The sequence below is a fragment of the Mytilus galloprovincialis genome, chromosome 12, assembly GCF_965363235.1.
Source record: "Mytilus galloprovincialis chromosome 12, xbMytGall1.hap1.1, whole genome shotgun sequence".
Taxonomy (NCBI): Eukaryota; Metazoa; Mollusca; class Bivalvia; order Mytilida; family Mytilidae; genus Mytilus; species Mytilus galloprovincialis.
The window spans coordinates 3,077,291-3,101,982 of NC_134849.1; the positions used below are offsets into that span (position 1 = coordinate 3,077,291).

General features: G+C 32.5%; 1 protein-coding gene across 1 annotated transcript; it reads right to left on the minus strand.

Annotated features, from left to right (window-relative positions):
• Positions 1 to 11,262: 11,262 nt before the first annotated feature.
• On the minus strand, positions 11,263 to 23,956 carry LOC143054997 (uncharacterized). Its single transcript, XM_076228110.1, has 3 exons — positions 23,836 to 23,956; positions 21,038 to 21,360; positions 11,263 to 13,325 (listed from the first exon to the last, which is right to left on the minus strand). Exons 2-3 carry the CDS (start codon positions 21,351 to 21,353, stop codon positions 11,356 to 11,358), a joined length of 2,286 nt encoding a protein of 761 aa, XP_076084225.1. The 5' UTR covers positions 21,354 to 21,360; positions 23,836 to 23,956; the 3' UTR covers positions 11,263 to 11,355.
• Between the last annotated feature and the right edge of the window lie 736 nt (positions 23,957 to 24,692).

Sequence of the window (24,692 nt, forward strand, 5' to 3'; positions counted from 1 at the left end):
TTGGTGAAAGGATTTTCACAAAATGTTCACTTTGCATGAGTCTATACTTCTTTTCCTGTCTGCGGCACTGCATGGGTAATTGAAAATTTCCTATTTGGGTTAAAAAGTTGTTTAAAAAGTAGAATTTCTCTTAAAACTATCCATCCTTACAAGGATGTTTGTGATTAGGTGTGACAAGTAATCAATATTCTTACCTTAAACACAAACTTGAGTATTCATTTTGTTTTTTCTTGATTTTTAATGCAAATTTTATATGCATTGGGGTGTCAAGTACAATCTAAAAACCATGATATAGTAGGCATGTATAAATACCTGTATAGTCAAAAAAGGGAAAGGTATGGTATTTCTTGTGTTTAGATAGTTGTATTGTAGCATATTCTTCACTATGAAAAAGTTTTGAGTAGTTTTTCAATTTGACTTAAACAAGAGGCCCACTTGGGTAGATTTCATGGAAAAAGGGGGAGGGGTAAACTATTGAATGTGATTCAATGAAAGAGAAGGAATAAAATTAAAAATAATAGATAAGAATACTCTTCTAGCTTCACAGTATCCAAATAATAAGAAAACAATCATGAAGATAGACTAGAATGAGATTTACAGATCATTTAATAGACATGACTGATTTCCAAATGTTGCCTGTTTTCAGAAAGTGGTACTGCTATAATAGTGGGGTTATGTTTCTTAATACAACTAAACAGTTCTTGTAATAGCATTTTTATGTTCAAATATGACTACTTAATCATGTTAATGAAACAAAGTGAATGATTTTTTTTTAAGACATGTCACTATTGTTATAGGTACCAATGTTGTATTACAACTGAAGTTTCCGGTGCATATCAAAACATGGAAACAAAAGTCCTTTTTTCTGAATTTTTTTCTGGACTCAATTTTTTCTGTTTGGTTATAGATTTATGCTGAATTGAAACATATATATAGATTTAAAAAAATCTTGCATCTTTTTGGGGATATCAATCCAAGAAAGTGGAAGGATATCATGTTTACTGGAAGTGGTGCAGCCTAGTAAAAACAGCAAACAGAAAGTAGAACAAAAAATTTGACTTCAGGGTTACATAACTTTTTATTATTCATGGCATGAACCACTTTTTTTTCGATTAAATAATAATTTCACATTAATACATACATGATTTGAACATGAATTTTTTTTTTTTGTATCATTTTTTATTTTTTTAATTTTATAGATCAGCTGTTTATCATGTAAGCCAATGGAGCAGTCAATTACAAGACTGCAACCTATATCAGAGTTCCACATAAGACAGTCGTGGCGTTCTATACTTCAACCGGTATCTCAGAGTTCTACATAAGACAGTCGGGGCGTTCCATACTTTGACCAGCACACATCTAAGACAGGTCCCCTCGACTTTTTGTATTAGGGTGTTAGTCAAAAGTATCAAGTTATTCTTACAATTTGTTTTGCGTTTTAGTTTTTTCATGTTTGTTCTCTGAGGTTTTATTTTGTTTTGCTTTGTCTACGTAATGTCCAAACGTGTACGCTTTTTTGTATCTGCTAAAGTATCATAAATATCTTGCGCAGAGAAATCCTGGCATTGTAGTTCCTGAGAAAAATGCGACGAAAAGTTTTAACTTGACCATCATGTGTAAAATGATACAAGTGTTAGGTAAACAGGAAGTTGTCGAGTGATGAATTTGAAAGTGCATCACACGGTATAGCTTACTTATATAAACCCATAAACCAAATTTCAGAAATCCTGGCATTGTAGTTCTTGAGAAAAATGCGACGAAAAAAATCATGGGACGGACGGACTGACGGACTGACAGACGGACTGACAGACGGACTGACTGACGAACGGACTGATGGACGAACTGACGTACAGACAGAGGTTTAACAGTATACCTTTTTTTTTCAAAGCGGGGGTATAAATATACGAGAATATTTATCCAGTAGTTAGGTAAAAAATTTAGTATTGATAGTAACACATGATAATCAAAACCATTGTTTAAGCCATCAGAACAGTTTTTTTATAATTCAAAAATAAAATTAGATAATAACAAATATTGAGACTTTCTCAAATAGATACAGAGCAACGTATTAACTAGTTGTTGTGTTAGTTAGAGCCTTTGTATGAAAAGTGTCAATAAAAAACTTTATTTTAACATGAATGTTTTGAAATGAAGTGTTGCATTTTGCAACGTTTGGAGTACAGACGTATTATCGTCTTTGTAGGTCCTTGCATTTGTAGTAACGATAGTTTTGATTCCATTTCTTCATTTCAGGGTTTTATGTTCGCTTGTGGTAACATAAATATTTCCAACTGTCGAGGTATTAGAAAAGCAAAGATTAACAATTCAGTAATCCTTGTTGTGTACAGTCAGAGTCAACTTTTATAATGAATAAGAAAAATTAATAAATAGACCAAAACAATCTTTGAATTCAAAGTCAAATAAATGAGAAAGTATATAAAAGCAGTCTTTTTGGACATTTTCCCCATTTACATTCTCAATTTTATTTTTGGAAAATATGTCCTGAATGAGGGGTAAAGGATATCTGTTTTTTTTACAATATGCTGATAGATGACACATATCATTTTAATGATATATATTTGTTAAAGGGAAATCACACTATCGTGTATACGCATCGCTCTCGCCGCCGCTATAGTTTCGTAACCGTATTATGACGTCGCCGTTTTAGAGTCCACCGATTTTTAAAATAGCGGCCAGCTCGAATGGACATTTCACGAAAGCAGGAGAATGCAAACGACGTATTGATTTAAATGTAAAAATGAAAATGCTATATGAAACGGACAATGTATTTGACGCTGAAAGAAATGATCCAAGACAGTTAAACTCATGTATCTGGATACCGGGAGAGAGGCCCAACTTTGAACCATATGAAATGGACAAACAGATAAAAGGTAAAATTACAAAAATACTGAACTTAGAGGAAAATCTAATCGGAAAGTCCATAATCACATGGCGAAATCGAATAACAAAACACATCAAAAACGAATGGACAAGAACTGTCATATTCCTGACTTGGTACAGGTATTTTCAAATGTAGAAAATGGTGGATTAAACCTGGTTTTATAGCGCTAACCCTCTCACTTTGATGACAGTCTCGTCAAATTCCTTTATATTAACAATGATGCATGAACTAAACAGACATAAATAAAATAGTCAAAATATAGTTGTATAGATTGCGAATTGCCACTTCCGTTTACAAACACAACCGATCAAACAATGTGGTCTAGGGTGTATGTGGCATGTTCCTGTGATGTAATAAATAAAAACAAAACCGTTGTCATATTGTCACTAATGCCAGACCTAAAAGTGAAGAAGAAAAAAATCAGATTAAAAAGCTCAATAAAAATGCAACTACTACTTAAACTAGCTGTTCCTTTGTGCAAACAAACAGCTTATGTATAAATCACATACTGCATGTATGTATTAATGATACCTAATAAAACAACTGACCATCACATTATTGGCCTATGCATAACATAGTTTTCCCTAAATATTACATTGTCACAGACACCAGTATAATTGGAAATCCTTCGTTGTGCAATATAACGACATTTTATCATTTTGACGTTACTGCAACAACCTTTTCACCGTATCGTTGCCAGGAAAATTGGGTGCTACTTACCTTTCTGTGTATTGGGTTATGTAGCATAATTGAATGTACAAATCAAAACATTGAACATTTTGTAATTGATACAATAACAATGTCGGAGCATACCCTTGAAAAGTATTTACATGTAATGACAACATGATATGTGTTTGTTCATTGAACAGACAGTATAAACATGTCTTTTTAACTAAACTATACTACTACAGATTTTATGTATATAGTGAATGCAAACGTTGATTTTCGGAGTGAGACTTTAAAAAAAAAATAAAAACCGTATCCTTTTTGCTATTTTTGTACTTAATTAACCAACCATAAAATATTGGAAAGAAGTTGTCTAGAAGATTTTGGTACTAATTGCGATCTGAGTTATCCGATTATGCTATGCAGAGGGATAACATTTCTTTCTGAATAATATATGTGAGGTAACAATTGAAAATATTCGATTTCCCTGGACATTTAAAATACGTTTTCTTCTGTTCACTGATTATACTTTGAAAGAAATTCTTAAAAACACGATTGCACACGCTGAAATGTTTGCCTCATTTAGAAATCCTTGATATTAATTTGATAGTGCTAATTTTAAATTTTAGTTTAACTATCATATAAACTTAAAATGATCCAAGAAAATGAGGTCATAGTCATATGAATCAAACATGAAATGCTTGTACACCTTACAATCAGTCAATACACTAAGTATAGTTGACCTATTGGTAATAATTTCTGAGAAACACACATACAATCATAAAATATGTCCATACAACAAATTTATCTTTTGCATATAGTATTAGAAAAAAGACCAAAACTCAAATACTCAACTTTGACCACTGAACAATGACAACGAGGTCAATGTCCGATGACACCTACCAGCTAGACGTGTACACTTTACAATTATTCCATACATCAAATATACTAAACAATTGTCTATAGTATCTGAGATATGGACTGGACCACCAAAACTTAACCCTGTTTGCTGAGCCATGAAATGAGTTCGAGGTCAAGTGAAAACTGTCAGATGAGCATGATAACCTTGCAAGTAACGCACATCTGTTTTTTTTTTCTAAAAAAGAAACATGCGTCTGTGTACCTAATTTTCACGAGACCAATAATTCCTTCTTTTGTGATGATAAGTTTTAAATGAAGATCAATGAGGGGCGTCTTCCAAATCGGTACAGGTTTCATTCCCCCCCCCAAAAAAAAACCCCACCATATTAACCCTCGAATATGTCTCGAGCTAGCAGATATTTATGGAGGGGTGATATTCGAAATGGTATAGAAATGGACATGTTTTAATATTTAATTTCTTTTAATTTACTAACAAGGAACTAGCGAAACCGGCTAATAAACACATAACAGTTCCACCATGCGAAGTCGCATAGGGCTGATATGGGTTATCTGATCGGGTTTAAAATAATTGATGGTTTGCTTCTGTTCGTTACTCACATCTATTATAAGATTATTACACGGCATTATTTATATCAGACGTATTATCAGTCCAAGATTGCAGTGACATGTTTTGATTTTTTTATCATATGTTTCAAAAAAGGGAAAAAAATAACAGTTTTTCATGTAGATTCTTTTTAGTGCTACTCAAGTAGAAGTTCAAAAAGTGAAAAGTTTACGGAAGTTGGACACCAAAGGTAATGCATTCGATATGATTGTTTTCCTTCACAGATCCTTTAGCAGAGAGAGAAAACAACATCATGATGTATTTTTATATTGACGATAAATATCAACAAAACATAATGCATGAAGACTGTTTTGAAAAAATTAACATTTTAAAGTAACTTTGTAATAACATTAACGCTACCAATTTTCCTTAACCAGATGCTTGTGGCCAAGATATTAGAAATCCAAAGTTTATATAAAAGATAAAAAAAAAACTATAATCCAAAACGTACACACATTATAGCCAAATCCGTGAAAGGAATCAGAGCGTTGCATTAGGGAGTTACATTTCCTTATTTTTTTTTAATAATTTCTAACATTTTGTAACAGCAAATTTTACATGTTTTATTTAACAAAAAAAAAACGTATTTTCACGACAGTACCGACGTACTGGGCATTGGGCTGGTGATACCCTGGGGACTAACAGTCCACTAGCAGAGGCATCGACCCAGTGGTAGTAATAACATTAACGATACCAATTTTCTTGCACCAGATGCGCGTGTAAATAATGCAGGAGAATTTTAAAACTGTTTGTATTCTTTTTTCTTTTTTTTGGTGGGGGGTATTTTACATATCAATTATCCCGTATCGTAATAATTGTTTTTTAACCTACTTTAATTGTAATGTTTTTCACTGAAAACGTCCCATCCAGGTGTATTTTCCGGAATTTGTCGAGGATCGCCGGAATGCTATGTGATAACGTTACGGAAATGCATGTGATAATAATCGAAGCATGTGATATTTTTTTCATATCAGCCAGCAAGACACCATTTTGGAAAAATATGAAAAGCACGTTAATTTAATGCTAGTATCATACGTCAAAATTATAAATTATTTCCTCTAAGTATAATATGATAATATAGGGTTATTGCATGAATATTGGGGAATATTGTCCCGAGTAGAATTCTATATTGCACGAGCTTGCGAGTGCAATATATGTTCTACGAGGGACAATATTCCCCAATATTCATGCAATAACCCTTTTATTGTATAGCAATATAATATTTGACAGTAAAAATTGGTTTAAACTAAGATTAAAACGTTGATGACGTCATGAATTTTGAAAATTTATTGCACTAGTGCAATATTAGAATTTATTGCACGCTAACTTTTGGTTACGTTCTGTGGGAAATATTATATTGCTATACAATAAATATAAATATATATTAATCTAGAATATCAATGCAAATATATTTCACCGAATAATGCACATCATATCGATATTTCCTCCGTATATCTAAGACCCAATAATTACTTGTATAGTAATGTATGAGACTGTTATTGTACCAGCAGAAGTCAGATATTTAGCTTATTTAAATATAAATGGGATGTCACGATCAGCTTTCAAGAAAAGAGAAAAAGAAAAGTTGCACAAAAATCACTAGATACCTTTTTTAGAGGAGGAGAAGAGCAAATCTCCAGTAATAATAGATGCGCATGTATGTGTATCCAGTTTACAACCACATGCAGTCAAACACCAAACTAAGTAACGACATAAACGTTACCAAGTTCATTGCATAAGATGCGGATTTTAACAAGTGGTGTCCCATCGCATGCTCGCCGAAATCTAAATATTTGAAAACAAAAACACTATCACAACTGTTGACGAGAAAATCAAATACAAAGGGACATTAAGTATAGCCTAATCCGAATAAGGATAAATAATTAAACTTTCAGATGTGTTAAAACTCAGGAATATTAGTGCTCATTTGTTCGTATTTTGCACTAAATGCCACATTGATTTACTCAAGTGGGTTAAAAATCAAGCGCCCATTCGTTCTTCTTTGCATTCATCTTTCCTTTCATTGGCAAACATGTATTCGGCTTAAAAAATAATTTGGGTCTGTTTAAAGCTTACAAATCGGTGTGAGACAGGGTTCCGCGTTGGATGCATTACCTTGGCCTATATAATTGCTTACATCGACTACATTTTGTCTTGGAAATGGATGCAGATATGTCTCGTTGGCAATCATACCACATCTTCAAATTTTATTAAAGACAAATGTCTTACAGTTTGCTTTTCTTTTAAGGTCCATATTATCAATAATGTGGTAATTTTTATAAATTTCCTGTTTACAAAACTTACATTTTTTCGAAAAACTAAGGATTTTCTTATCCCAGGCATAGCTTACCTTAGCCGTATTTGGCACAACTTTTTGGAATTGTGGATCCTCAATGCTCTTCAACTTTGTACTTGTTTGGTTTCATAAATATTTTGATTTGAGCGTCACTGATGAGTCTTATGTAGACGAAACGCACATCTGGCGTACTAAATTATAATCCTGGTACCGTTGATAACTATTAGATGAAATAAAAAAAAAATACATAGAAAACAATTAATATGATATTACATACCATGGGACAGGGTGTTTTTTTTGAATTTTTGTATTTATGTTTGGCCTCTTATTTACCCTCAGTTTTATTTTGTTACTCCGATTCTGTTTTTTATCAATAGGTTTACGAGTTTTGAACAGCAGTTTACTACTGTTGCCTTTATTTACATCTTTGATGGTCAAGATTATGAGTCTTTCAATTATTTGTAGTGCAAGTGGTAAAGATGCAAGTATGGTAACCGTCAAATCTTCTTAAATCACAATTTAACAACAAATTTTAGGACTTAAAGAATACCTTTAAAAATGATTTGACTTAACCTGCAATGACCCATCTAAATAGGTGGTTTTGTTATGATCTTAACTCCAACAAAAATGATACGGTAATGACTTAAAAGCTATTGTACCTCATCTACATAAAGAACTTGATCTCTGCAATCAAAAATGGTGTTCATACAAAAGAAATCATAATAAGAAAATGACCCACTGTATCTCTTAATAGACTGCCGCTTCGCCAAAACCTTTGCTGAAATCATTTGGGAATACACTTTCATTGACAATATTGAGAAAATATCCCCCTGTACATCAACAAAATAGGTAGAATCTTTTAATATCATGCTAGAAAACAAAGCATCAAAGGCGAAATATTTGTGCTCATCATAAAGTTTGGAATGTCGGGTTGACTGCAATATTGCTAAAAAAATATGGATATATTTCACAGGTAAACGCGAAGAGTGTGGTCTTTCACCAGGTAAAATAACAGAACAATCGTCACAAAAACTTACGGATAAAAGAAAGTATCAAAATGATTACAAGAATTCAGCAGTAAATAAACGGAGAATATTATTTCGAAAACAAATTTGAAAAAAAAGAAACAGTGGCTATTAAGGAAGGTGACACGTACAAAAAGTCTTCTGATTTAGAACACCCAACCCTAATAGACATTGATTGTATATCTGATCCCGTTACAACTCCTTCGTTAGAAAAAATTGACGTCAATATTGATAAAATGTTAGTTGTTTACTTTGACTTTGAAACAACATCACTAGCTAATGATTGTAACATCATTCTAATTTCAGCTATTGTAAAGTCTTCAGACTTTACTCAGTACATAACTACATCGCAGTGTATAAGTAGACAGGCTTCATCGGTTACATGACTATCATTATGGAACAACATAATTGTAAATTATGGTCAGCGGGTATATCAATGCATTCCAGAAAAAGCATTTCAAAGTTGTATATGCTGGTTGAGAAATTCCCCTCTCAAATAGTTTTAGTTGAACATAATGGTCGTCGTTTTGATGCCATAAGACTATTAAGATCTCTGTCACAATATGATTTAAGCAAATCAATTTAAAAGAAAGTAATCGGCTTTAAGGATGCATTATTTTTTTCAGGAAAAAGTATCCCGATCTGAAGGGCCACAAACAGGAATTGTTGGCTGACAATTTATTATAAAAACAATACCGGACACACAATGCTTCTGAGGATGTTAGAATATTAAAATATATTCTTAACCATGCACAACCATCAGAGTCAGAGATGTCAGAAAATTCTTTTAGTACATAATCCCTAATCAGAAATATTGTTTCTGTCAAACAGACAAACCAAATATATTCAACACTGCAAAGGCTTCTGGATAAAAAAAATCATAACAAAATGTATGGCAAAAAATAGCCGACAGTGGTCTTGATATGGCCCAGCTGTTAGCAGAGTATCGTTGCGATGCTGTTTGTGGGATTCAGCGGCTTTTTTTCCTGGAATTTTTTTTTACAATGACCAAGAGTAACAGCATGCACGCGTATAGCTTCCGGAATCTGTAGTTGTCTGTCCAACGGATAGATGTAAATAAGAACAATGAGTTTAGCCTGTCAGTTTTCTCACATCACATGAAACGTCATTGAAACGTCAATTATGTAGTCTTCAATACCAGATGTATAAATAAAATCATCAACAATTTAATTACATATAATTATTTTTTCGGCTCAGTCTGTCATTTTAGTAAAAAGTAAGGTCATAATTCATTTTCCAAAATGTTCTAGTTCTGAATATGCATTTAACTTGCCACTGGTATGTCTTCAAACTACATGTCAATTATATAACGGTTGTCCTCACTAGTATCGTGGATCTCTAAGGGGACCTTACGGCCTTCAACAACAACACACATATTTGGCTTTACAAACCTCCAACAAGACAAATATTTAACACACACACACACACACACATACATTTATGGAGAAGAATCTGATGTTAAGTGGGTTATGATGTTGTTGTCTCTCGTTCTCGGTTTTCATGTATATTAGACCGTTGGTTTTCCTGTTTGAATGGTTTTACATTTGTCATTTGTGTAGTCCTTTATAGCTTGTTGTTAGGTGTTAGGCAAGGCTCCGTGTTAATTAGAATTGAAAAAGGGAAAAGGGGAATATGCCAAAGAGACAACAGCAGAAAGTCACCAATAGGCCTTTAAAGACCGTACTTTGACCTATAACTGTTTACTTATATATTTTTACAGAATACTGCTAAAGTGTAACATTAAGGTCCGTCTTGTGAAAGGGTATTCGACTCATAGATAAATGTTTTTGCGTTTATATTCATGAACTTTTTGCCGCTAAAAGTTTATCAAAAACAAAGGAAAAAAACGAAAATAACCCAAAACTAAATAGTTAAGATGTAGATTCGTGTACAGATCACTCATTGTGATCACTTGCCTGTCAACAGAGATAAATTGAGATAGTCGCATCCGATCATGTCGGAAGAGGAAAACCAGTTTTTCTATTCAAAGGTAGCTGGTTCTCTCTGGATACATTGTTTTTTTTATAAGAGTCGAATACCCTTTCACAAGAGGGACCTAAAAGGGCTATTTTTATATTTTGGTTAAACGCGATTCTTGAAGTTTTGATGACGTCATATCTCGAAAACAACATCGTTGACCCCTATTTTGTTTTCGCCTAAAATTTGTAGTAAGTATATATGATCTATCTAAATGCAAAATTTCAATGACTTATTATTAGTAGTATAAATAGTGTATTTCACCTTTAAGGATGCCATACTCCTATAAACGATCTGGTTTGTCAGAATGAATGAAATGTTTGACCATTTATTCCCGAGACATGTAGGTATGATCAAGTACAAAGAAATATTCGAATATATCTCGTCATTTCATTTATATGTTGCATGATAAGTTAAACAAACATACTAAGTGAATACAAATCATTCAAGAAATTGTGTCATCTTCATTCTGTTCTTAAGATATTACATAATTTCATAGTTTATTTGCAGCATGAAAATCTTCATGTCATATATATGTACGAGGTACTTTTGTACATGTTATAACTTGTATTTTGGCATGTACAAATTATAACATGTACAATATTTTTGTACATGTTCTAACCTGTACAAAATTGCAACTTGTACACGACATATACACTTTATTTGCCGCATAAAACACTTACATATCAGGTACATATCAGGTTTTGTTTACACACAAAATTAGTGAATTAAAACATTTCCTGAAATTATTCCGTCTTTTGTTTTTAAGAGATTTTGTTACAATTTATTTGCAGCATGAAAACCCTCATATTATAATTTGTCGACATTGTATCAATACATCATTGTACCGTGATAAAATTTTAATTATAAAAGACTAACATCCATTCCATAGTGCAGTTATATAACACTTATATTAAGTTTGGCCTAAAAGGTAATAGTTAGGTTCAATAAGACATTAACATTGCAGCCATACAACTTTGGTTTAGATGTGTAAAAGTCTTGACTTCCTTTTTTCTGCAGAGGTACATATAAAATTAGCACATTGCAAAGCGTCATCATAACAATGAAAAGCTGCGTCCTTATCGCCGAATATTTCACAACATACTCCACGAAGTGTAAATGTATTAGAAAATAGATTAATTGACATGTAATGTGGTAAAAGTAATTGACGTAATTCCTGTTGTCTGTTGAAAGTATCACCAATATGATGATAAAATAGAAATTTTAGACAGTGAAACATTATAATAGGTGGTATTCTAAAGAGAGTGTCTTCTACCTCCAGCTCTAGTTCTTTTGGTATTAATGATGAGTGCCGTACGTACATTACATTATTTACAACAGCTGTTTTCATCTTTGCATTCAATGACATTGATGAATGTACACGATGTCTGTAATTATTTATATCTGCTTCACTATAGTAGTTTTTTCTTAATTTCACCATGTCGGGTAAATGTATTGATAGAATGTATTCTGTAAGTCTGAGTGTTACATTGTACTGTTCTGTTACATAATAAAACGACGCGTATAACAACCAACCTGTCACAGCATCCCTCTGTAAACCGTCATGTAAATGTCTATGGTAACTTGTGCGTATGTTATAATTTGTATTTGCTGATGTTAATAGTTGTGCAGCTTGTTGACTGATGGTAGCATAATGAAACTTACAAATACCGATAACAAATGAAGACGATTCAGAATTTTGTATAGATTTAATATATTTTAGTAATTTATAATTTTTTGTAAGATTTGACATCATTCCCGAACCTTTCGTCCACCTGTAAATTCTGTAAATCAGGAAGTCTAACATTATTATTGATTGTTCGCTGGTTTCACTATATGGTGGATTACAGCTTTTTTTACAAGGATAAGAATGAAATAAATTCTGCATCAATCCACTGATACCACTATACTTTATACTACTGAGTACACTGAGTAGTGATTTATTGTTATATTTATTGATTTTTCCTAAGAACATGTTGTGTTCAGGTATGAAATAGTTCGGACAGTAACAGTTGTTCACCCATGATATCAGCTTATTCAGGCAGAGGGAAAAACAAATAAACAATTTAGGTAATTGAAATGTGTCAATATCAACTTCCTCGGAGACCCAGAATAAAGCCGTCTTCAAAAAGTAAGAACACAGCAAATCTTTTACATGGTCGTTTTTGTTTACGATACGTTTCAGTGTTAGTTTAAGAAGACCGTAACACAAGAGTTGGGTGAAATTAAACGAATGTACAAGTTGTTTTTCTGCCACTGAGAAAGATATTCTCCATAATAAATTACAATTTGCCATAATCCTGGGTCCTATAGGTACTAATAAACAACCGTAATTTATTATCCTGTCAATTATTGCATTAGGGGGCCATTGCCGTCGATAACGCAATTTCCATGGCATGGCATGGTATGGTAAATATTTACTTCTAAGGCAGAATGCAATATCTACAGTTTGATTTTGATCTGATAAGCAGGGACCGTGTGTTAAGACATTCTGCCTTTGTATATTAAACTGCTTCATACGATTTACAAAGTTAGTCGTTGATAAATATACACCTGTTTGTGTATAGAGAATACTTTCTTTAAATACAAATTGATTTGCTCTTTTCCCTACTGCTATCAATCTGAGTCTAGTAAATCCAGGATGATAAGTATCTGTCTCCATAAATACTTCAGTACGTTGTACCGGATGTTTGATATTCCTTTCAATCTGTGTTACGTTTACCACTTCATCGACAAGCATTATATCTACGTCACTTCCTGGTAAATCCAATCCTTCTGCTAAACTCCCACTTGATATTTTTGTTATATTTTCTTCATGTGCATTGTATATTTTATCATGTAAGATAAACATAATTTGTCTTTTACGTATGTCTATTTCAGTACCTATTGTTCTTATAAGGTGGTTAACCAAGTGGTTTTCTATAGAATCATTTTCAGTCCAAGACAAATACTCTATAAAATAAACAAAGATATGTAAATATATTTCGCCATATTTAAATCGTATAATGACGTTCGTAAAATATAGGTACATACCCCGACATAGGTTACATAATAAAAAAATGACATCTTACAACCAATTGAACAAAACAGTATTGTTGGATATGTCACCCCCTCGACCTATTACTTAATTTGAAGATGAAGAACTACCATTCGGTAGTTTATAGTAAATTTCAGTGTGATACAATGTAAATGTTATTTGAAACGGACGCTTTTCTGCAAAAAAAGGACATGTACTTCTATTGGCATCATTGAATAAACATGTTTCAAGCAGTACAATGTATTATGTCAAACCACTGTTTTGATTCAAATACTACCTAGCAGATGTATAATAGAGACGAAAATTTCGTTTTGAGTTTCCTTCCAAGTCAAAATTTTAGTGTTTTTCAGATTAGTTTTCTAGGGGAGTTTTTTTTATTTGTAGACATATATAAGAAGATGTGGCATCAGTGCCAATGAAACAACTCTTGATTCAAGTCACAAGTTGTAAAAGTAAACTATTATAGGTCAAAGTACGGTCTTCCACACGGAGCCTTGGCTCACATCGAACAGGAACCTGTAAAGTCCCCACCACATTTTAGTGTAAAACCATTCAAACAAGAAAATCAACAGTAGTCCAATCTATACAAAAAAACAGAAGAAGGAGAAACAGGTCATGGTGTTGTCAAATTAAAAGAAGATGTTGTATGCTTATAAATGAGACAACTATCCATCATAGATTAATTAAGGTCGATGCTTTGAAGCTATAGCACTGTGTCTAAACCACACCGGCAAAATTTGCTCGGACTCGATGGTATCTAACATCCGGCACAATGACGGAACACCAATAGACAAAAGAAAGGTAGGTTTCTCCTTATTTTTTTATTTTTTTTATGATATCGAAGAATATATATACATATACAACTATTTTTATTGTGAGATGCAATATTTTCTACAACCGTTCTATATTAACGGAGAAATAAGTCAAAATGCATGTCAAAATGACGAATTGAGTGAACCTTGCCTCGAAATTGTTTAATTTCTCGTTAAATTGTTCACATTGTACGGAAAGAAAGGTACGGGAAGATAGATATTGACACGGAGATTGCAAATTTAGTTATTATGAGCATCTCCATAATTGTATCTCTGTGTATTGAACGAAAGAAATGGGTCATGTCAAAATTTAACTGGCCGGTTTCGTCAATGTATACAACCCGGTTTCGTCATAGATTTCAAAATGCATAACCCGGTTTGGTCAAATAAAAAAAATCATAATCGCATTACATTATAATTGATTATTTAATTTCAGCGTTCAAAAGGAGTTTTGTGGGTCGTTGGAAAACAAGTTCGTTCACCGGACAACGGCTTATTATTTATATGAGTCTCAGATTCAAATAAATAATAAACAAAAACTTGAAATCCTACTCTTATAGAACACAAATATTTTAATTTACTCAATGTCAGAGTGACTTATTTCATGACGTCTGTGGCCACTTTTTGTTTTTAATTCTTTCCCACAAAAACAGCAAACAAACACATTTTGATCATCGGTCCTGTTGACTGCAGTTGAAACAGCTGATGAGTTTTCATTGATAAGTTCATGAAATGACTCATCTAATGCCTCAATTGTAACGTTTTCTGTCATCTGAAATAATAAAAAAAACAACAGATTATTTAAAAATGTCTATCAACATGAAAAGTTCATACAAAAAAACAACCCGACCATAGAGCAGAAAACAGCCGAAGGCCACAATGGGTCTTCAATGAAGCGAGAAACTCCCGCATCCGGTGGCGTACTTTAGCTGGCCCCTTAATAAATATTTATACTAGTTCAGTGATAGTGGACTTCATAGTAAACTGCGAATACCTGTATATTTATTATATTTAAAGACCGGACTGGGGGTATAAATAGAATCCAATGAGAAATATTATGGCTTCTTGGGTTTTCTTTGCAGTTTTCAAGTGTAAGGACCATTTTTTCAGATATCTCAACTAATAATTTTTTGTTTCCTTTAGGAATGGGCAACCAAGTAGGAACATATATTATCTGCATTTTGACAAACTTTTGTTGAAAAAAATTCATAAATATAAGAAATATTGACTGTTCAAAAACTCAAGTGGTCAAATTTTCAAAATTTGAATTTCCCAGACTGACAGATAAGGCGGAGCTTGCATCAGCTGTTTTCTGTTTTTGTTTACATAAATACCACATGCACATGCTGATAAGTGAAAAAAATTTACCTTGCATGTGTACAGCTTTAATCTAAACTTTATTCCATTTCACAGTAATGACTTTTAAAATTTCAATTTGTTCATAATAACTAGTCAAGCCGTTAATTTTATTAATATGAAATTGAGTTATTTACTTTTAATGAAAATCATTTAGATTTGGTATAAACTCCAATGTATACTAGAATAGGGAAGAATGTAATAATCAAAACACTAATTCCATTTGTGACCCATATATTCTTGACATGATGGATTTGGGAACCATTTCCTAACCAGTTCAAGGACACATTTTGGTATTAAATCTCTCCTGTGATACGTATATTTTCTCCTTGGTCTGTCCCTTTTAAGTGCGTCTCTCTTTCTCCTTAAATATCTTGGGTCGTTCCACACCCCTCTATGAAAAAGGTTTGTCCAAAAACGTTTGAATTTATCTTTCCTTAAGAAAGAATTTCTTTCATGAGGTGCACAATTTTCATTTTCCCACCACATTTGTCTATTTCGTTCATCTGTTATACACGGGCGACATAAACAATAACTACATTCAGGTGACTCTTGGTCCTGTTCAATATGATAATTTTCTGAATGGTCATTGCTTTCAGAATTGTTCACATTATTCTGGTCATAATTAACCTCTTTAAAATCCCAATCATTATGAGCAAAAAAGTAATATATTGCATCTCTCTGCTCTTGTGTAACTTCAAGTGCTAACACAGAAGTGACATTACTACATTCATTGTTTCCCTCCATGTTTTATAAAATGGAAATGAACTTCCAAAATCTAGGATGTGTAATCTGCAACCCAAGGCACAATGAGGATTTCATTTGAACAGATTTAATAAAAGTACTTGGAAATGTTGATAAACATTCTTTTGGGTAAAATAATAGTTCACAATTAAAAAAAAATATCAGATATATTTTTGATAAAGGAATCTTCATTTTTTTTATTTTCTTTATCCCATGTAAGGCCTCAAAAATGCCCTATGACAGTGATATTTTACACATGCTGTGTTTGTGTATCATTAATTTGGCGGGAATGGACATATCTGCAAGTAATAAAACTGTGTAACTGATACATTAGTAAAGGGGTGTGAGAAATTTTTAAGAACAATAAAGATTAATGTTCAAAACAAAAATAGCAAAATTCTTTATCATAAATTTTATTTTTAAATCTCATTCATATTTATCTCCTAAATTTGTCAAAAATTATTAACAAAATATATTACATATATATATTAATAAATTTGACTTGAGTACTTATATACCCCTTCTTAAATTAAATAGATTGATCCATATGTCAGACAACATTACCTCCTCAGCATTTCTTATAGTATTTCTAATAGTAATTTTTGTAAACGATCTTTGTTGAAAATGTCAGAAAGTGAGAAAAAAGCTAGAAAAAGAACTCCGTGTTTTCGGATTGAAGTGTCAGGTACTGAGGAAAAGAAGGATGAAATTTTTGGAAAATTTGCTTCAATTAGACAAGAATTGACAAAAAAAACAAACAAACCTATGGGAAACCTGCAGGTTATTGAAGCTTTATTGCAAAAATGGAATGAAGAGAATGATACCAGTAACACCCAGTCAGAAGAGTTTCAAGAGAAACCCTGTCCATCCACATTCATCAGATCAAAGAAAGGAGACACAAACCAACATATTTTTCTGACTGCAGAAGATTCATTTAAGAGGCTTATATCGGTTGTTGATTGGCATGCAAGATGTTGTAAAGAAAAACTTAAACCTACAAAATTGTTGAAAAAAGGACATGTTTGCAAAACAAGCCTAAAATGTAACGATAAAGAGACACCTCATGTATTTTCTTGGTCCTCCTCTCCTTATTTACCCACAAAGGATTACTTAGTGAACAGTAGAGTAAATCATGGGATTACATGTAGTGGAATATTGCCTGCAGTCTACAAGAGATTTGCACAAGGATCAGGAATAGGGGTTATAAGTGATGAAAATCGTGCATCCTTTTTCAACATTCACAGTCAGCACATACAAGAGGAGTATAAATATTCAACTGACATAGCACTTTTACAAGAGATAGCATCTTATGAAGAACTTGATAGCAAGATAGACATTATGTCAGATGCAAGACACGGCTGGCGTAAGAATGCAAAAGATACAAGTGTTGTTTGCATTGGAGAAAAAACACATAAAGTTATCAGTTGTGAACATGTAACGAAAACAATGGACCCTATATCTCAACGACATGAAAGACATCGGACAGAGAAGATCTTCAACTATTTACATGAAAACGAAGTAACAGTGAATGTTCATTGCCATGACAGGAATTTGTCAATAAACAAATATGTAAGGGAAAATACAGAAGCAATCAATCAGAACGATGTATGGCATTGTGTTAAGTCTGTAAAATCAGCTTTAAAGAAGGTGTCAGCTGGATCTAAATCTTCTGAGGGGAAAACATGGTAATTCCAGTTATCAGACAAGCTTGAACCGGTGGCTACCCACATGCATTGGGCTATTCAGAACTGCAACCAAGATGAAAAGAAACTGAAGAAGAGTTTATTAAATATCCTCGATCACTATAAGAATATTCACACTGACTGCCATGAGAGTGCCAGGTGTAAGGTTGATGACAAATATGAACTGTCACGAATTAAAATAACCTCGCCAGTTGCTGAAAAACTTCTTTTAAGTGTAATACTTAATTCAACACTATACAAATATGCAAAGGATTATGTTCTTGGAAGGGATACATTTTATGTTGAGAGTTTTAACAATGTAACAAATATTTATCAAAACAAAAGAATTGTTTTCGGTGATAGCCAATACAATGCCCGAGCCAACCTTAGTGTACTTCACTGGAATGAAAATGTTGATAGAGACTTTACTTCAGTGTCGAATAATCAAAATCACAGGATGCCAAGGAGTAAAAAAGGGAAGAAAAACTACAAAAGAGCTACATATAAATTTAGAGACAATATTTGGTCAAGATTTATGAAAAGTATTTATTCAAAAAGAAATCGTAGACAGTAGAACAAAGAAAGTGTTTTAAATGTGTAATTTCAAATAAAATTCTGCAGTTTTCAAGAAATTTGGTTTTTTTAATTAACTAGAAATAAGCACAGTACATGTACAAGAAATTTAATACTGTGTACTATTTTCTGTAAATTTTTGTTTTTCTATTTCTGTAATTATAATTTAGACATTTACTGTAAATTATTCATACTAATTAATTTTTATCACTCATTGCAATTTTAATTATACTTACATGTGTACATTTCTGTTACAAAGATACATAAAATTTATCATTCAGATACAGCCATGTGTTATTATTGAAAACAGATGATGTGTATATTTATAAATAGGATGTAGATAACAACAAGCTCCTCCCATCCCCATATAGGTTTTATTGCTTACCACCTGGTAATTTTTATAGGTCAAGTCAGGTCTTTAAGGGATAATTTTAACTATGATACAAGTTTTGGCACACATCGCGCATTTACTATACAGGCTCTGTCATCGGACGAGTTAAGGTTTTTTCATCATCTTTTATTATTTGTACTTTTGTTGTACTGTTTGTGTCAGCGACAACACTTTGACTCAGTCCATTCCCGAATCACACGCTTGTAATTCCATGGGTGTCTTCGGTTGCTTTATACCATATGCGTTTTGAACATAAAATAGGCAGGTAGTTTTCTTGTTTGAATTGTTTTACATTTATAATTTAGGGCCCTGTTATAGCTTGCTTTCATGCAGTTTGTGTGTTTTTCTCATTGTTTAAGGCATACGCTGACCTAAACTTGATAAATTCAACATATTTTTTGTGTCTTAAAGAAAGTTGTCTCATTGTCAATGTTTATGGGATAAGTGGTTACCGTCACTTCTTCTTAATAAGACCTAGATATAAATGACGGTCATGTTTTGCAAACCGACTTTTATTCACATTGAACATACAAAACTGTCAGATATTGTTTTCGAAAGTTATCTTGAAGTTTCAATTGAATTTGAACTGTACAAAAAATGAATTTGAATTGTAAAAATAATGTGAAAAACATGCCTATGAAAATAAATGTGCCTACCAGAAACGGGGAGAAAGTTACAAATCTCACTGCTATGTTATGGATGCTTAAGTGTGAAAACTCGCTTTAGTGCGCAAGTACCACAGTATATATAGTACCAGAAAATCAGGCAGGACTGCATGCATGATTAATTTGTGCAGAACAGTATAGACTATAGTCGGTTTGGGACTGTTCGTCAATGATTGAATGCATAAATGTATTAATGATTGATAGTAAATATTGTAAGCTAAGTGTATATAATATAGCATAGTAAATTAAAATTATGGCACAATCAAAACACATCCTTTTATTTTTCATCTTTACATACTACTATTATAAACAAAGAAAATATAATAATGTTACAAAATAATTAGATACCAGTGTTTGCTATTCAGTATTTATATTCCATTTAAAATTAGTTTGAAGTTAAGTGAAATAAGGGATACGCCTTTCATTAGGAAAATTTGTATTATCATAATTAACTATGTCCAAAAGTGTCCGTTTAAAATAGATTTTAACACGCCAAGTTTACTTTACAATAAATATATATTTAAATTCTCGAAAGACAATGTTCAGATCCGTGCCAAAGTTTCTTTTCATAAATTGTTTGTTAAAAAAAAAAAAAAACAACCGGGTGATATATATAGACGAAACCGGGTGATTGTGTAGTAACAACATTGAAGAAACCGGTTTATTTTAATTTGACATGACCCTTTTCTTTCGTTCCATACACAGAAATACAATTATTGAGATGTTTATAATAACTAAATTTGCAATCTCCGTGTCAATATCTATCTTCCCGTACCTTTCTTTCCGTACAATGTGAACAATTTAACGAGAAATTAAACAATTTTGAGGCAAGGTTCACTCAATTCGTCATTTTGACATGCATTTTGACTTATTTCTCCGTTAATATAGAACGGTTGTAGAAAATATTGCATCTCACAATAGAAAATAGTTGTATATTTATATATATTCTTCGATATCATAAAAAAAATAAAAAAAATAAGGAGAAACCTACCTTTCTTTTGTCTATTGGTGTTCCGTCATTGTGCCGGATGTTAGATACCATCGAGTCCGAGAAAATTTTGCCGGTGTGGTTTAGACACAGTGTATAGGTCGTAGTTGACTCACCAAATGAACATAACTTATTACAAAAAGCAAGCGTTTGATGGCTTTGTCATAATAATGTTAAGCGAAACAATCGATTGCTTGTATAGAAAAAAATAAACAAACACAAATAAATAAATATGATGATATACAAAGACAAAAGACAACGCCTGAATTATATGGTCCTGACTCTGTGTGTCTATGACTTATGGTTCTAGATTAACACATGTCTTTCAAGGTTATTGCTATAGTTGATCTACATCAAAATTTAAGACACAAATCCAACTCTCTATTTTGTGACAGAAATTAAAAAAAAGAAATTACCTTTATTGCAGTCTGTACACTTTTCTAAGTATTCCAGATATTCATTTGAAGCTTTGTCAGGATATCTAAGATTCATTATCCAGCTTTCGTGTGTTTTTCTTCTATCTAAACAATCTTTATACATTCGTTCAAACTGTCTGATTGTCAATCCGAAAACATCATTTGAGATTACGATTCCTCCATCATCAGACTGGTAAACCAATGGTGTGTATTTCCGTTTTCCACGGTAAGGAAAACGTTTAACCCCATATTTCTTCCAGTATGTAAATTTTCTTATTCCAATCATATGCTTTTTGTCGTCATTTGCCTGGTCCATGATGAATCTAAAAAAAGAAATAATCAAAGTTGAAATCATAAACTTACATTATTATATAAGAGCAGTGTATTCGAGATGTGACAGCCCTGTTCGATATTTTTCATCGTGAATTAATTTAACTCTTTCATTAAATGCCCTGTGCCAAGTCAGGAAAATGGCCATTGTTACATGAAAGTTCGTTTCTCTGTGTGCTACGTTTCGGTGTTGTGTCTCTGTTGTGTCATATTTTTTTTTTTTTTTTTTTGTATTTGATGCGTTTTCTCTCAGTTTTAGTTTGTAACGCGGATTTGTTTTTTTCTCCATCGATTTATGAATTTTGGACAGCGGTATACTACTGCTGCGTTTAATTAGACCGTGTTTTCATCGATGCCAAAAAGTGTGCAAAACTCGAAAAAACGGACAAAGTAATTCCCGGGTTTGATAAACCATGGTTTTACTAAATAAAAGAGTCGATATAAATATTGTTGTTTGATTTATTTATTTCTTGTTTTTTAACATCAATTTCAGTACTTTTGGTTTTTCATGAGGTTCAGGTTTTATTGACATAGGACGCTGAAGGGCCTAGAAAAGAACCACCGCACAGCTGAGGGAACCAGAAAGAACCACAGAACTTCCGGAGTCCGAATAGAACCAACAATCGGCCACATTACAATTGACAATCCTAGTGAATTAAGATTAGACTTTTCAAACTTTGTTCCTCTTAACATTGTGGATTGTTGAGATAATACCAGCCTAAGAATGCGTTATGCTGCTAATCCAACTGATGTGGCTGATTTTCCTGGCATTTTACTAGTAAGTAAACTGCAGTTGCTGGTTATCTTAACGTTGTACACACATAACAAACAGTGTACCAAATGAAAGGGCAAACACGTATGATACTATTACTGATGATTAGTTTGGATGTAGACTTGATGTGTTTTTATTAAACATTTAAAAAAAAAAAGATTTACCACTGGAGATATACAACGTTATATTCGTCTTAATCATTGTTAATTGTTATATTTGAGTTGTGATTGAGACTTGAAGTTACACTGAATTATCCATATTTTATTTGTTAATGACATAAGCTTTAACGTGATAGAAACGAAACACAGTATAATACTTTTCATGTAACCAATCGAGGGAAAGATAAAAAAAAAAAAGATTGGACTAAACAATTTCTCAATATTTTTCAGAAACATACAAGTTTGTATTATGATAGTTAATGAGATAATTCTCCACCTGATGCCACATGACATTGAACATTTTCAAAATAGGTAACCGTACGGCCTTTTAAAATAAGCCAAGATATCCCGTTATTAAATTGGATAAGGCCCCGAAAATACAAATGTTAAACAATTAAAAGGAAAACATTCATGGGAGTTCTGAATAAACATTTGTGTCTTTCTACCTCAATATCACTTGAAATATTTATATCGTCGTTTGAGGAGTTGAGTTTTATTGTAAAGAACTTGTTCATATGATATGTTCTATTGTTTTTGTTAAAACAAACACATTGAAAGCCTGATAAACACTTATATCAATGGACTTAACCGAAACATCTCTTTATGAATCATCTGTTTTAATTTCCACTCTATTCTTATTTGTATACATGCATTGACAGAAAACCACATCAAACAGTCAAAATATTGCTTTATATATTATCGATTGTACCTGATAAGCTTGATGTAAATATATACATGTAATAGGGACACACTTTGTATTTAATTTTGTTTATGTCCAAACCAATAAAGGAGAAATAACAATAGTGCAATGTGGAATATCAGCATATGAAACTAACAGTAAAAGGCCGTATTCATTATTCAAAGTGAAATACGAGTTAAAAAAGAATGAAAGTACTATTGTGATAACTCTTCATATGAGCGTCACTGATAAGTCTGATGTAGACGAAACGCGCGTCTGGCGTATTAAATCATAATCCTGGTACCTTTAATAACTATTTGCACCACTGGGTCAATGCCACTACTGGTGGACGTTTCGTCCCATAGGGTATCACCAGCCCAGTGGTCAACACTTCGGTGTTGACATGAAAATCAATAATGTGGTCATTTTTGTAAATTTCCTGTTTTCACAAATTTGAATATTTCGAAAAACTAAGGATTTTCTTATCCCAGGAATATACTACCTTAGCCGTATTTGGCACAACCTTTTGGAATTTTGGATCCTCAATGCTCTTCTACTTTGTACTTGTTTGGTTTTATAAATATTTTGATATGAGCGTCACTGATGAGTCTTATGTAGACGAATCGCACGTCTGGCGTATTAAATTATAATCCTGGTACCTTTGATAACTATTAACGTATTTTTACAGTTATGACCCCTATCCACCACACTACTTCTATGATTTAACACTGTAGATGTAGGATACACATTTGCAGTTGTTACCCTGACAACTACACCACTTCTATGATTGAACGCTGTAGATGTAGGATTCTGAAGTCGTACAAGAATCCCCCACCACCTGGAATGAGAGAAACCTTACCTTTCGTTCAATGGAGACACATTTACAGTTGAAACCCCTGACCACTATACCACTTCTATGATATTACGCTGTACTTGTTGAGAGATGAAGTCGTAGAAGGAAGAAAACGAAAGAAGAAAAACTTCCTGCTGGAAATTTACAATACTTGTCGTGGAAAACTTTTCATTGGTTCATACTTTAACAAATAGATTGAATGATCAAGTGTTTATTACAAACTGCACTTCACAGTAGGGAAATACAATGAAGTGAAACATTGAAATAAGTCTTACAATTATGTTTAGTTTATTTTGCGATGTTTCGACTTTCCCCGTGCTCATACATAATATGATTTTATTTTTATCTTAGTTTCCGTTTTTTTGTTATGCTATACTTCACTTATTATATTTTTAGAGAGTTGAACTTTTAAACCGGTTTATTGCTAATACGTATTACAGCTAAATGTTTGTCATCAGTGAAATTAAGATGCAGTTTTTACAGTTTTTACAATCAATACAGATGTTATATGATTGTCAATAAATTAACTTAGGTCCTAATTAGTCAAAAAATTCAGCGGATGTAACGAACAAAGAAAAAAAATTTTGTCGATATTTTTTTTTGTTACGAAGAAGATGCACTCACTTGTTAAACAATGAATAGGGAGATAACTCTTACAAAGAAAATTGTTCGGCTTAGAATGGATGAAAATAAAAAAAAAACGCATATTAAACATGTTAAACTGTATCAAACTGTAGAAGAAATATCTTAGCAAAACCAAATTTTTACGCGACAATAAAGTTTGGCAGAAGAAAAAAAAATAATAATTAAAAATCAATTGTTCAGAGAACAATTGAAGGTCTTTTCACCAAAAAAACATGTCT